Source organism: Electrona antarctica (genome assembly GCF_951216825.1).
Source record: "Electrona antarctica genome assembly, chromosome: 2".
NCBI lineage: Eukaryota > Metazoa > Chordata > Actinopteri > Myctophiformes > Myctophidae > Electrona > Electrona antarctica.
This window is the reverse complement of record NC_136807.1, coordinates 12077048-12091419: the sequence shown is the minus strand read 5'-3', so window position 1 is coordinate 12091419 and position 14372 is coordinate 12077048. Positions and strand designations below refer to the sequence as shown.

Sequence of the window (14372 nt, the reverse complement as noted above, 5' to 3'; positions counted from 1 at the left end):
GACCACGAGGAACAGTCCCCACTGCTCCCACTGCTGGCAGGGAGCCTCTGACACCAAGACACCTGGACCACGAGGAACAGTCCCCACTGCTGGCAGGGAGCATCTGACACCAAGACACCTGGACCACTAGGAACAGTCCCCACTGCTAGCAGGGAGCATCTGACACCAAGACACCACCAAGGAGCCGAGCGCCGTTTCCTCATAGGCCTTCTCTTGACGCACAATTTGTATTTTCAGTGGAAATGCTGTACATATTATGTATGTTCATTCTGACATTTATTGAAATGTCAGATTTTTGCTGGTACCAAGTAAAAACAAATACCAAGTACTGGGTGCTGTAGTTTACAGAACCTCGCCATAATACAATCTTTATCTGTGACAGTTAACTAGCTGTGTTGCCACAGTAGACTGTAGGTCGGGTTTGATGTGAAGTCCATTTTGCTGCTCACTGAAGAATTATGAACATGTTTCCATTGATTTGATGTGAATTAATTAAATTGTTGCTCTTTAAAAACATGATTTATGAATGGTAAATATAGAGCCTTTATCCAAGGCGCTTTACATAAGATTGTACATTACATTCACACACCGATGCCGGAGGAAACCATGCAGGGCACCAACCTGCACATCGGGAGCAATTAGGTGTCTTGCACAAGGACACTTCAACACTAACTCTGGGGGAGCCCAGGATTGAACTGGGAACCTTGTGGTTCCCATCCGGTCACTTTACCCCTGAGCCACTGCTGCCCCGTGCATCCGTGCGCCCCATTGCATCATGACTGCCACATCTGTGGGTGCAACTGGTTATACATATAGGCTACATGCAATTACATTTACAAAGAAAATGAAGAAATTACGTTGAAAATTAACTAGTCTTTATTTGAAATGATCTTGTTCTGCCGTCACATGGACAGTCGCAGACCTTGGCCACAGGAAGAGAACCAGCAGTGGAATTGAAAAACTAAAAAAAGCCTCGGACCTTTTGAAATGTCAACAACACGGGGTTTCCAAAAGCTCTGGAATCATAGGAGAAGAACGTGATGCATGTCAAAGACGGAACGTCCGGTAAGGTTGGCTCTCGCCGCACACCTTCACTTGAAACCTCTTTAGCCCATTTTGGGCGGGAACCCCATTTGGCGTTTCATTATGTTATACTTTAGCTATTGAAAAAAATAGCAGATCTACAAGCTCGTAGCGCGGCACCGACTGCCGCGCTACGAGCTTGTAGATCTGCTATTGTTTTATTCATTTGAGAACCACTGATATAGAAACATAGGTTTTTCAGAAAACTGTCATGATTTAGAAGACATTTGTAGAATCGTCTAAATGGGTTAAGGCCAGTCCACAAGACAACAATGCAACTCCATGCAATCATTATATATTTTTTGTTGCATTGGTGTGGACAGGCCCTATAAAAGCAGTTTTGTTGCAAGGAGTTGCAACTAGTTGCATTGGTGTGGACAGGCCCTATAAAAGCAGTTTTGTTGCAAGGAGTTGCAACTAGTTGCATTGGTGTGGACAGGCCCTATAAAAGCAGTTTTGTTGCAAGGAGTTGCAACTAGTTGCATTGGTGTGGACAGGCCCTATAAAAGCTGTTTTGTTGCAAGGAGTTGCGACTAGTTGCATTGGTGCGGTCTTGGCCTTCAGTCTGTGACGATATCAAAACTATCTATAGGCCTATATACAGCAGTAACTGCCTGGCACCACAGCACAGACATTCACTGCTCTCAGTGATGGAAAGTAAATTTTTAGGTTTATTTTTAACTGAGTATTTCTACTTTTATTGTATAATTTAAACTTTCTGCAGCAGTGTTGATTTTGACAGCAACTTTGATTTCAGTTTTAGTTTCTTGAATAGTTTATTTAGTTTTAGTCATCTGGAATAATTTAGTGTTAATCTAGCTTTAGTTGACTAAAATGTATTTTGGCGGGCCTTGATGCCGTCGTAATGGCTGATTATACACTTGCTGAAAATAGCCGATCTACAAGCTCACAACGGGTTGCAAGTGTAAAATGACATACTGGATCTCTTGTCCACTATAGTCCCTTCCTAACATTTTAATCTACTTTTTATTTGTTGACAACATTGTCAACATATTTAGCCTTAGTTTTACTCATGGTAGCTTATTTTCATTTAGTTTCCGTCGGTGAAAAAAGGTAGTCTACGAACATTTTTCGTCTTAGTATTAGTCGACGAAATCAACACGGCTCTGCAGAATACTTCCACCACTGACAGTCAGTACGACTATGCTGTGTACAAATCCATTGTGGAAGGATTGAGTGAAGTATGTTCCTATGACTATGCTGTGTACAAATCCATTGTGGAAGAATTGAGTGAAGTATGTTCCTATGACTCCAGACTTCTGGAACGTCCCGTGTGCCTCATACAGTAGCAGCAACATTTAAAGAAACTAGAACAACGCTACACAATACACATTAATTAATAAAAACACATTATTTACATCACACTGAACAATCAACATTTTGTACTCTAAAACCTTTAAAATTCACATCTTAATCCCTTATATACAGATAATGGTCACGTATACAGACAGTGTAATTTACCAAAGTGATTAGTGTTTCTTTGGCTTTTTCTCCCGTTTCTTTTCCTGGTACTCGACAATCTTTTTGTGAAATATTCCTGTGGAATTAAAGAATGGGAAAAAAGGTCAGTCAAAAATCCCACACATTACCTAGAATGTTAACATTGTGAAGGTAAACCACTTTAACCTTGGGGTTTTATAATTATAGGCAATTTGTTTTATTTCTTAAATAGGTGATCTACAAGCACACAAAATAGAACATACCGTAGCCTAACTATAAACAAAAAAAGACACGGTTATCGGTACGCATGATATAGACATTTTGGCCGATATCCGATTACTAATTATTTGCATGGTGTGTGGGGTGGAAATAGTTGGCATAACGACTATTGAGGAGGAAAAAAGGCCTAAAAAGCTAAATCTAAAAAAAATATTGCTAGGAATACGAATATTATAGTCAGGATAGTTCTATTGGTCTCGCGTTGCCAGACTTTTAGTTGCCTGGCCACGTGAGACTACCCTGTCCTAGGCTAGCCAGCTCTCACCTTGGTGAGACTACCCTGTCCTAGGCTAGCCAGCTCTCACCTTGGTGAGACTACCCTGCCCTAGGCTAGCCAGCTCTCACCTTGGTGAGACTACCCTGTCCTAGGCTAGCCAGCTCTCACCTTGGTGAGACTACCCTGTCCTAGGCTAGCCAGCTCTCACCTTGGTGAGACTACCCTGTCCTAGGCTAGCCAGCTCTCACCTTGGTGAGACTACCCTGTCCTAGGCTAGCCAGCTCTCACCTTGGTGAGACTACCCTGTCCTAGGCTAGCCAGCTCTCACCTTGGTGCGTCCCCGTGTGCCTCTGCTCCACCTCCTGGATGAAGAGGTCAAACATCTGCGTCATGATGAACTTCTTCACAAAGTGCCGCGTGGTCTTGGAGTCGATGGCCTTGTAGAAGCTCCGCTTCTCGAACACCCCGCTGGCATCGGCCGCCGCACCGCGCTTCACATACGAGGCGTAGTGGCCCACCGTCTTCACGAAGAACTGCAGGAAGGCTTCGGAGACTATGCTGTTCATCTCTTCCACGGCTGAAAGGGAAGGTCACACGCGCTGTGTTCACAAGGTATTTCTGAGTAGCGTACATTTTGAAATGCCATGGAATAGTCATGGTAATGTTGGGAAATATTTTTTGTGCCAGGGTCCCACATACAAGAAACCAAGAAGGTTGTTACATGCTCGTCATTGCGATGCATTGTGAGCTTGATGCATTTAGGGGCAAAGTGGTTAAACTCATTTTGCTCAAGGACTCCTGGGGGCAGCGGTGGCTCAGGGGTAGAGTTGCCGGATGGTAGCCGCAAGGTCGCCAGCTCGAACCCGGGCTCCCCCAGAGTTAGTGTCGAAGTGTCCTTGAGCAAGACACTGAACCCCTAATTGATCCTGATGTGCTGGTTGGTGCCTTGCATGGTTTCCGCCGCCATCGGTGTATGAATGTGTGTGTGAATGTAATGCACAATCTATGTAAAGCGCCCTGGATAAAGGCGCTATATAAATGCATCATTTACCATTTAACCCTGGGGATTCCCAGACAGTACTTTGAGAACCGCTGGTGTACGTCTTTTTTGAAAAACCAAAGAACTCTGTTTGCTCCAGTAGTACAACAATGTAAACATTTGCTGAGAGTTTGACTTCAAGCCCAGTTTGTACTCACTAGGGTTTTCTTTTCTCTCTTTCAGTGCCTGTAACATCTCGGCCTGGAGCTTAGGGGGCAGAATGTCCTTCTCGTCACCAAGCTGGAAACAAAGGGGGTTCACATTAACACCGACAGGGACTGGAAGTTTCACACAATAAATGTTCTCAAACTCTCACATTTTGTAGAATATGTCATTTGAAACAAACAAGAGAATAAAAATAGACTTGTGAAACTTACAGAAAATAGGAATGTCTCCTGCCTATCTTCGGACAAGTCCACCACAAGCAACTGTACAAGAAGAAGAAATGCAGATATAAGTTCACTACCGTCTAGTTTGAATGGCGGAACTATTTGAATGTTGTGACTGGACACTGAGGTTAACGGTACTCTCATTAATCCACAAATGCTACACCTAAGGACTGTCAAGGTTAGGAAAGGGCAATTAACCGAAAATATATCAAATGGTCAGGATTTTAAAAAGTACAATTTAAGATAATCCTTGATGGGGTTCCTAGCATTAAATGAAGCCAGTGGTCCTCGACCTCCCCCCCCCCCCCAAAATACCTGATCTACATGCATACAAATGCGAGGCGTTGTATGCTGATCGATTTGTAGGTATTAAAAGGGTCTTGGAAAGGCCTTGAATTGTCACTTTATAAATATGCAGGTACACTGTATAGTAAAGTGACTGTAGTCTGTCTCATTTCTCTCCAACAGCCCTTTGAATATGATGTAATATAATTAAGGATTACTGTCATTATGGTAATCTCACACTCCATATCGCAGACACCATACCTGTGACTTTCATTAGCCTTCAAAGATGTTTCTTTAATTCTTACCAGGGGCCACAAGGGGGCGCCCCACAGGCCGCATTTTACCCACATTTGAGGCCGCCAGGCAGATGATATATACGCTTATATATCATCTGGGGACCCCCCTCAAAATTATTTGGGGAGTCTAGGGGGTCCCAGAACCACTGCCCTAGGACCACCTGTCAAGCAGTCATGCTGTAACTCATACATGGGCAAATGCAGGCCCCGGCTCCCACCTTCACTTAATGTGGCCCTCAGGTTCATATCAGAATAATACCGATATATTATTGATTTCAGTTGTTACAGTTTCAAACATGCAAACATGACTTGCTTTAATGACTTCAGTCTAAATCAGTAGCTTTTTGAGTAGTATTAAAATGTTGTCTTTTTTATGTCCGATGTGTTTGTATTTAGTTCATAAAGTTAACATAACTATAATTTAAGGGCATTTCAAAGGCATTTGAAAATACTACTTTTCAGGATTCCAATTCAAAAATAGCAAAAGATTATTCCAAATTGCAATTCAAATATAGCAAAAGAGCGTTTTGAGCTGGTAGACCGGCTATTTTTGCTATGACAGTAATATGCAATAAGGCCCTCTGGAGTGAGTGTGGGAATAATAGTGGCCCTCTGGAGTGAGTGTGGGAATAATAGTGGCCCTCTGGAGTGAGTGTGGGAATAATAGTGGCCCTCTGGAGTGAGTGTGGGAATAATAGTGGCCCTCTGGAGTGAGTGTGGGAATAATAGTGGCCCTCTGGAGTGAGTGTGGGAATAATAGTGGCCCTCTCCATGGTCAACGTTGCCCACCCCACCCCTGCTGTAACCTCACATCAGCGCTCTGGTCAGTGACCAGATCCAGCAAGCGTTTCTGGACCCCCAGCAGGTACGGCGTCGGGGCCGAGACCACGTCGATGAGGATTGTTGGAACGATGGAGATGTAGGTGTGCTGCCAGGTGAACGGATAGAGGAGCGCCGTCACTGCGTGGATGACCTGCGATAAGGTGCTGGGCAGAGAGACAAATGGACTGAGGTCAGTTGAACACTTCTTAGGGGAATGGGGCAAAATGGCACACAACACGCCATTTTGGAAAGGACTTGGGGACCCTTCCCTACTTCCTACACAGGTGTTACCGATGATGATGATGATACTAATGAAGGCTCTGCTCCATTCTGGTCAAACAGATAGTCTGGCAGCCAACCAGTTTCTTTTGTTTATAGTGGAAAATTTGGTATAATTAGTTTATTGGGGGAGGCATACTATGGTCCGACGGAGCATTGGTTCGATATGTGTCCGCACCTCGGACTAGCGCCTGCTCCCGTGCTTGCGGTTATGGTTAGGTTAGGGGTTAGGGGTATCGGATCAAAGAATCGTCGGACCAAACACATGTACCCGTTTATTGGCCTAAAATATTGTCTATAATATATACATGCATTCATGAATCCACTTGCTGACCGGTTGTCGGTATTATTTTTTTTACAGGGGATATATGTGACCATATTAAAAGGCAAGATTTTCAAATTTTCATTATGCTTTATGTAGCATGTGACACTGTGAAACTAAGGGTTTTTCATGATTCTGAATCCATTCCAAGCATTGGTTTTGCACAAAAAACACACCTTGGGCTAAAAACGGCCAGAGCTGTCATCACAAATGTGAAATTGCTCAACGTGCAACTTTTAGCAACCAAGCTGACTTTCCTCCATTAGGCCTATAGATGACGACATGTAAACAGTGTGCGCTAATGCTAATCATAGCAAATGGTTGCAGTTTGGGCGGGAACCCCTTTTGGTGTTAGCATTAAGTTATGCTTTAGCTATTGAAAAATAGCAGATCTACAAGCTCATAGCGCGCCACCAAGTGGCGTGCTACGAGCTTGTAGGTCTGCTATTTTTGAAAAATCAAAGAACGAATGACATAGAAACAGCTTTTTCAGAAAACTGTCAGGATGTAGAAGACATTTTTAGAATCTGATCTCAGGTCAGAATGGGTTAAAGTGGACACAGGCGCTGGCAACTACATTTATGCTAGCAGCTAGCAGCAGAAAAAGAGTTTAATACCCCAGCTCATCGGCGATGAAGACGATCCGCCTCTCCAGGACGGCGGCGCCAAACACAACCATCACCTCGTAGTCGCTCAGACAGCGGAAGAGCGTGTCGAAGCTGACGTGCTCCAGCCACGAGTCCAACGGACGCGTCAGCTTGATGATCTGGGGAGGAGATGACAGATAAGATAAGATGCCCTGAGTCACCGTTTGATTTGGACAGCAAATTTAGATTTTTTGTTTAGCCACAGTCTTTTGAATAAAACTTAAAGGACAACTTTGTTTTGTTTTTTTTCAACCAAGGTTCATGTTTTAGTGTTTGCTGCTTTCTTTTGTTTTAGCGATTTTAGCTATTTTTGACAGGGGCATTACCAAGTGTATCAGAGAAGATAGCAGTAAGGAGGATGAGACTAGCTGGCCACTGCCACCGACATGGGTGTGGGAACCAACACACGGGCATCGATCGAGAGGACGTCCCACACCTACCTACGTGGACGTACTAAAGAAAGATGCTGGTGCAGAAAGCACCAATGAGCTGGCCAGATGTATGGAGAACCAAGATGACTGGAAATGCTGATGGAGGGCTAGTCTGAGGACGACATAGAGAGACAGGGGGCGGGGGCATTCGAACATGGGGCTAAATATGTATTTTTCACAAAATGTTACGGCAATTTGACCAGAATGGAATAGAGCCATTATTATTTGAGATAACCGCAATGATTTTAATCGTTTCCATGTTGAAAAATGATCATTCATTTAAAAAGAAATGTAACACTTCACAAAGTGACACAAATAGCTTGTGGATCAGCTATTTTCTTTTTGAAAAGTATAAAATGATTAAATGTCAGAACGAAAATACATCGCTTGGATGCACCTGGGACATATCCTCAGTGATGTATCCCAAGGTCATCAGGGTTTCGGGTCTCACGAACATAATACCCCTCACTCAGGTGACCCAGCCGGGGTGATCAAGTCCCGACTTACGTCCCAGTTACCCTCGATCAGACCCACTAGGGAAAGACCAGGGCCACACAATCCGTTGGAAGTTCTGGAACCACTCCGGAACTACTCTGCCGGGACTGGGAGGCATAATTCTGGCGCATGGAAGGACTAGGCTCTGTGGGTTGACTCCTGTCCGGGCCCCTCCTACGTCTCACCAGGTCCTCCTGCTCTCACCAGGAGCACCGCCAGGACCTGTGCGTTGCACCAGACTCCCAGCACCAGACACTTCATTCAGGAGTGGAAAGTAATTTGTTATTTCTCATATCTGCCCTGTGCAATTTCCGATCACAAAGCATAAAAGGTAAAAAAAAAAATGCATTATGTCCCCAATGTTCAATGCCAAAAACAAAATTAAATCGTTAATCACAATTATTTGTATGATATTTTTTTCCAGCCCTACACAGCAGCTGCTTTATGATGTATTGAAGCCTTAATGTCTTAATGTATTTCAACTTTTCCAACGTTTTCTTCGTTAATAAATGCCCTACTTAATCTTATCATACAGTACGACACGTGTGTAGAAACTACTAGCTCACAAAACAGAATGTGGTTAAGTGTATCTGTGAGTTTTATAAATATTGAACTGATAATTAACAAGAGCTTGTGACTAAATAATAACCTAGGTTCAATAGGAAGTTAGGGACATGGGTTCTTATTTTTCTTTTCTTTTTACATTTCTTGAAAAGTAACGGTTTTGGACAAACAAGGTTTCCAACAGGCAGATCATGTTCAAACGATAATCTGTGACCGTTTCTGACCGAGGCAAAGTCATTGAATTATTTTAATTTTAGTTGTTCATGTCATATGACAGCAGGGAATCATAGCTTCAAATTGACATATTGGTTGTTCAGTTTGACCCACCAGTTTTGGAGATATGGCTTACAGAGTAGTCTTGCAGAATACAGCGAATTGAGAAAACAGGCTTGAAAGGTTCACTTCTGTGGACTCTACACCTAGCTACATATTTAAGCATTTATTTCATATTTACAATTTTACATGTCTGTCATGATTTCAGCTCTGACATTTATTTCAGACATGCTGTAGTTAGTATGTGAAGAGTCTGCCTGTGCTATCGACTCAATTTGCATTACAAAAAAAACTGTGATGAACAGTTAGTCTTGCCACCATCTGTATCAAAATGACTCACTTTATTTACCTGTCAACGCTGAGTCAGCCCTGCTCAATTCTAAGTCTCTCCTTTATATTACTAATACAAAAAAGGGCCACACCTTCTGAAGAAAGAACTGGTCACAGTTTGTTTGAAGCCTCCACCATTTATCCCTAAACACTAACATACCGGTAGCTATCAAACATCAACGTTGCAATCTTTTTAACCCATTAAGACCAGAGGCCGATACTCAATAGTAGTTATTGCACTTTTTCAAAAATATTATAGATGTACAAGCTCGCATCACGGCACAAAGTGATGCACTTATTATTATTAAAACTCTAAAATGACACAGGTGCTTTCCCAGTTTTAATAGATTAAAGGAGAACTTCACTCATTCTCAACCATATCTTCATATAATTTGCATTATAAGATGGCACCAAAATCTGTCTACTCAGTCTGCATATCATTGCTGGGCTATGGAACCTGCCTACCAGTGACATCATCAATGGGGATTCCAAGCTAGTAGAAAAGCTACAGCCCTTGTTCTTGCATTAATAAAATATATTTAAAATAGTTTCAAATCCTTTTTTGAAATGACCAAAATCTGTCTACCGACGATTATGTCACTGTGGTAGTCAGGTTTCTGAATTGTAGACAGAAATGTCATCTTTCAATGAGCAGTAGTGAGGACCAATTATATGAAGTGTAGTACAGGAAATCTATGGAAAATACAGGATCAACCTCTAACTAATTGCAAAAAAACCGAACTCAGCTGATTTTGCATCTTCAATATATCCTGAATAACAGAAAAAAAGTTGCCTGGAATTGTCTGAGGGGAAAGTGTTGAAAATAGCCTGTACAGTGTGGCCACCATTGACATCCTATTATAAGGTAATATTTTCTAAATGTCCTTATGCTTTAAGTAGCATGTGACATATCAAACTAGGGGGTTTTCATGATGCTGAATCCATTCCAAGCATTAGTTTTGCATAAAAACACTCATTGGGCTAAATTTGGCCATAGCAACTAGCCCAAATGTGCTGACCTCATTACATTTTGGCAAGTTGCTATGGCCAAATTTAGCCCAATGAGTGTTTTTATGAAAAACTAATGCTTGGAATGGCTTCAGCATCATGACAACAACCTAGTTTGATATGTCACATGCTACTTAAAGCATAAGGAAATGTAGAAAATATTGCCTTATAATAGGATGTCAATGGTGGCCAGACTGTACAGGCCATTTTCAACACTTTCCCCTCAGACAATTCCAGGCAACTTTCTTTCTGTTATTCAGGATATATTGAAGATGCAAAATCAGTTGAGTTTGGTTTTTTTGCAATTAGTTAGAGGTCAAATTACATTATTACTGGACTAGTGCTCCTTTAACCCGCGAGTGGCGCGCTACGAGCTTGTAGATCTGCTATTTTTGAAAAATCGAAAAACCACTGACAGAAACATAGCTTTTTCAGAAAACTGTCAGGATGTAGAAGACATTTTTTGAATCTGATCTCAGGTCAAAATGGGTTAACTGAACAGGATAGCAAGTTGGCAACCTTATTATGCTCTCCAAACCTCATTTTAGTTTTTGAAATGCTCTCGTAGTTTAAAGCAAAGGAAGAAGAATAGCAGACCGGGTGGCCTCAGGGGCAAGCATAATGTAGTGTAGACAGACCACATGAACCCAAGCCAGAGTTTGCTTGGCTCATGTCATTGTGTCCACCTTTAGAGAAGCCACGGACAAAGGGACTATTCATAGACAAGAAGAATCTGTTTACCCCAAGCTGGGAAAAGAAGAAAACCCTAATTCTACCCGTCCTCCTTTGTTGTACTCTTCTTTACACTGGCATTCGCTCTCAGGATTACAATAACACTGAAAACTAAAGCTCTGACCCTTGTGCTACTTTCTAATTGGCTGTGTGTAGTGTTCCTGTACAAGTCATCTGAGAGGTTTTCTTCTATGGATATGCTTGTCGGTCTAACGGCACCAAAGACAAATGCTTTGCATATACTGTAGATGTGAAGTTTCAATGACTAAAGAATACATTATGTACTGTAGGCTATGATGTCATTACACCACCAGTGGTTCTCAAACGTTTTCATGTCAAACATGCATTTAGACCCCCCATCTGAAAAGATTTTGTGCCGGGGACCCCCATAAGAGAAGATTTGTATTAAGATGTTCTTTCTACATTGTTCAAACTATTTGAATAGCCCAATTATAAAATAATATTTTTTCTTATTTTTTTTAGGTTTTCTGAGCTCAATTGCACCAAGTGCAACCAAGAGTCCACAAATCCCATATACTGTATGACATAAGAATTTGACTGTTGAGGGATATTTTGCCGGTTTTCATTGCAGCTCAAACGGCTTCAGAACACACCGAGAAAACCCCAGGGCCACTGACGGTTCAAAGTTCAGGTTGTGTGGGTGTAATTGAGGTCATAAAAGGCCTAAAAGAAAAACGAAAAAAATAAAAGAATAAATGAAAATTAAATATTTTCCTGGCGAGACCCTGGAACCTCCAGTCTACATGGAGCCCACTTTGAGAACCACTGCTCCAGTCTACATGGAGCCCACTTTGAGAAGCACTGCTCCAGTCTACATGGAGACCACTCTGAGAACCACTGCTCCAGTCTACATGGAGCCCACTTTGAGAACCACTGCTCTAGTCTACAAGGAGCCCACTTTGAGAACCACTGCTCCAGTCTACATGGAGCCCACTTTGAGAACCACTGCTCTAGTCTACATGGAGCCCACTTTGAGAACCACTGCTCTAGTCTACATGGAGCCCACTTTGAGAACCACTGCTCTAGTCTACATGGAGCCCACTTTGAGAACCACTGCTCTAGTCTACAAGGAGCCCACTTTGAGAACCACTGCTCCAGTCTACATGGAGCCCACTTTGAGAACCACTGCTCTAGTCTACAAGGAGCCCACTTTGAGAAGCACTGCTCTAGTCTACATGGAGCCCACTTTGAGAACCACTGCTCCAGTCTACATGGAGCCCACTTTGAGAACCACTGCTCTAGTCTACATGGAGCCCACTTTGAGAACCACTGCTCCAGTCTACATGGAGCCCACTTTGAGAACCACTGCCCTAGTCTACATGGAGCCCACTCTGAGAACCACTGCTCTAGTCTACAGTACATGGAGCCCACTCTGAGAACCACTGCTCCAGTCTACATGGAGCCCACTCTGCGAACCACTGCTCTAGTCTACATGGAGCCCACTCTGAGAACCACTGCTCTAGTCTACATGGAGCCCACTCTGAGAACCACTGCTCTAGTCTACATGGAGCCCACTCTGAGAACCACTGCGTTACACTGGGTTTAGATTGTGCAACGGAGCGGAAGGAAGGGAGGCTGGAATGTCACATGGTAGAATAGGTAATAGTTTGACCGGAGGGGGGAGAGAGAGGTGGTTAAGGTAAAGAAGCGAGGACAGGCCCAGACAAAAACCTTCCACTGTAACACACCTGCACTGAACAGTCAACACACACTTCAAGGTGCTCACTGGGCTGAGCTGTGCCGTCTCTCTCTCTCTCTGCCGTTCATTCACACAGAAACACAGTCAACACACACTTCAAGGTGCTCCTTGGGCTGAGCTGTGCCGTCTCTCTCTGCCGTTCATTCATACAGTCAACACACACTTCAAGGTGCTCACTGGGCTGAGCTGTGCTGTCTCTCTCTCTGCCGTTCATTCATACAGAAACACGGAGTTGTGTAACCACCAGCTGGCATTGTGTCAGGCTGTGTTGTCTAGGGGAAAAGACGCCCGAGTCACCCTGCTACAAGTATGCTCTCCTCATACTTAAATTCATTCATACAGAAACACGGAGCTGTGTAACCAGCTGGTGTTGTGTCAGGCTGTGTTGTCTAGGGGAAAAGACGCCCGAGTCACCCTGCTACAAGTATGCTCTCCTCATACTTAAAAGGATACATCAGGCGCGTAGTGTGGATTTGGGGGACCATTTAAAACAAAGGCGGCTTGCATGCTGTGGTTTGCTATACTAAACACTACATTTGCATGCACAAGGGCTGCCAAAGTAGGCTATCTTTTGTTGTTTTTCTTGTTTTTTCGCCCCCTCTCTTCAAGTTAGGCTGGGCCAGCTGGGCCAGCTCTAAACTGACTGGACCCTACGCCGGTGGGGTACACTTCACCGCTTTTGCAACCAGATCGTATTTTAATGATGTTTGGGAGACAAGAAACACTTTCCTGGGGGTTTCATGTATTTACTACGTGTGGGGTGGGGTGGGGTGCAGCAAAGCATTATGGGCATCGTAGTAATCCAGCAGTGATTCCAGTGTCCATGACATCACAGACACTTTGAAATACTCGTGAACTCGTGAGCTTTCTACAAAATAGAAACCTCACTCATGGAAATTGTCGAGCCATTTGTAATAGGTAACATGTGGAATTCTGCTATGTTACAGGCGTTTATTTTCTTGTTCTGTGTGTAAATCATCATTCTCAAATCCTTTAAAAATAATCGGTTATTTTCGCATACCTGCAGTATAGTAAGTGGTTGAACACCGCACACTCACTCTAGCATATTTTCCGAGGTACTTTTTATTCATGGCTGTGTCCAACAGCAGTAGTATATATAGTTAATGACCTTACGTGGGCCTTTTTTTTCAGCCTACACAAAACAGCTGCTTTCTCCTTTTATTGCAACCTGCTGATACTGGTGTTCATGGCTTTCTTTCTTGTCCTGACTGAGTCATGGTGGAGTCCTTCCTCTTCGACCCTTTCTCTGAATGAGCTCTTTCTTGTACGGCAGCTTGGCTCAGCTGGTTCCCGGAGTAAATGACAGTTATTAAAGAGGAGGACTGGCTAACCCTTTCAGGCCTTCGTGCTGCGTTCACACTGGCAGCTACAAAGCTACAGGCTACCATTCCATTTTTAAATGGAGGCCAGCGACATGAAAATACAGTGATGCCCCAAATGTTTGTAGCTCCCACGAAATCTACAAAGCTAGTCGCTTTGTACACGGTATTAGGCCGAAAGGTGAATGCATACAAAAGTATTGGAAGTCTATTGGACGTTTGACCTGGAACGTATCTGTGTCACTATAGCGTTTAACCACATTAACCGTTATTTTATACTTTAGCTAGTGAAAAATAGCAGATCTACAAACTCATAGGCGAGTATCGCGCTACGAGCTTGTAGATCTTTTTTTTATATAT

At 43.1% G+C, this 14372-nt stretch overlaps 1 protein-coding gene and 1 long non-coding RNA gene across 2 annotated transcripts in view; one reads left to right on the top strand and one right to left on the bottom strand.

Moving 5' to 3' along the window:
- Window positions 1-1244: 1244 nt before the first annotated feature.
- On the top strand, window positions 1245-2140 carry LOC306916953. The gene is made up of 2 exons (XR_013789065.1): window positions 1245-1406; window positions 1581-2140. It is a non-coding gene; the product is annotated as an uncharacterized lncRNA (long non-coding RNA).
- Window positions 1552-14372, bottom strand: part of LOC306916944 (DENN domain-containing protein 2D-like) — a 31099-nt gene continuing 18278 nt past the window's right edge. Inside the window, exons 9-14 of the mRNA XM_079495043.1 lie at window positions 7090-7238; window positions 5861-6035; window positions 4457-4507; window positions 4238-4319; window positions 3369-3617; window positions 1552-2641 (exon numbers count right to left, since the gene is read on the bottom strand). Of these exons, the coding sequence (XP_079351169.1) occupies window positions 2574-2641; window positions 3369-3617; window positions 4238-4319; window positions 4457-4507; window positions 5861-6035; window positions 7090-7238 (774 nt within the window). The 3' untranslated portion in view covers window positions 1552-2573. The remainder of the gene's footprint in view (window positions 2642-3368; window positions 3618-4237; window positions 4320-4456; window positions 4508-5860; window positions 6036-7089; window positions 7239-14372) is intronic.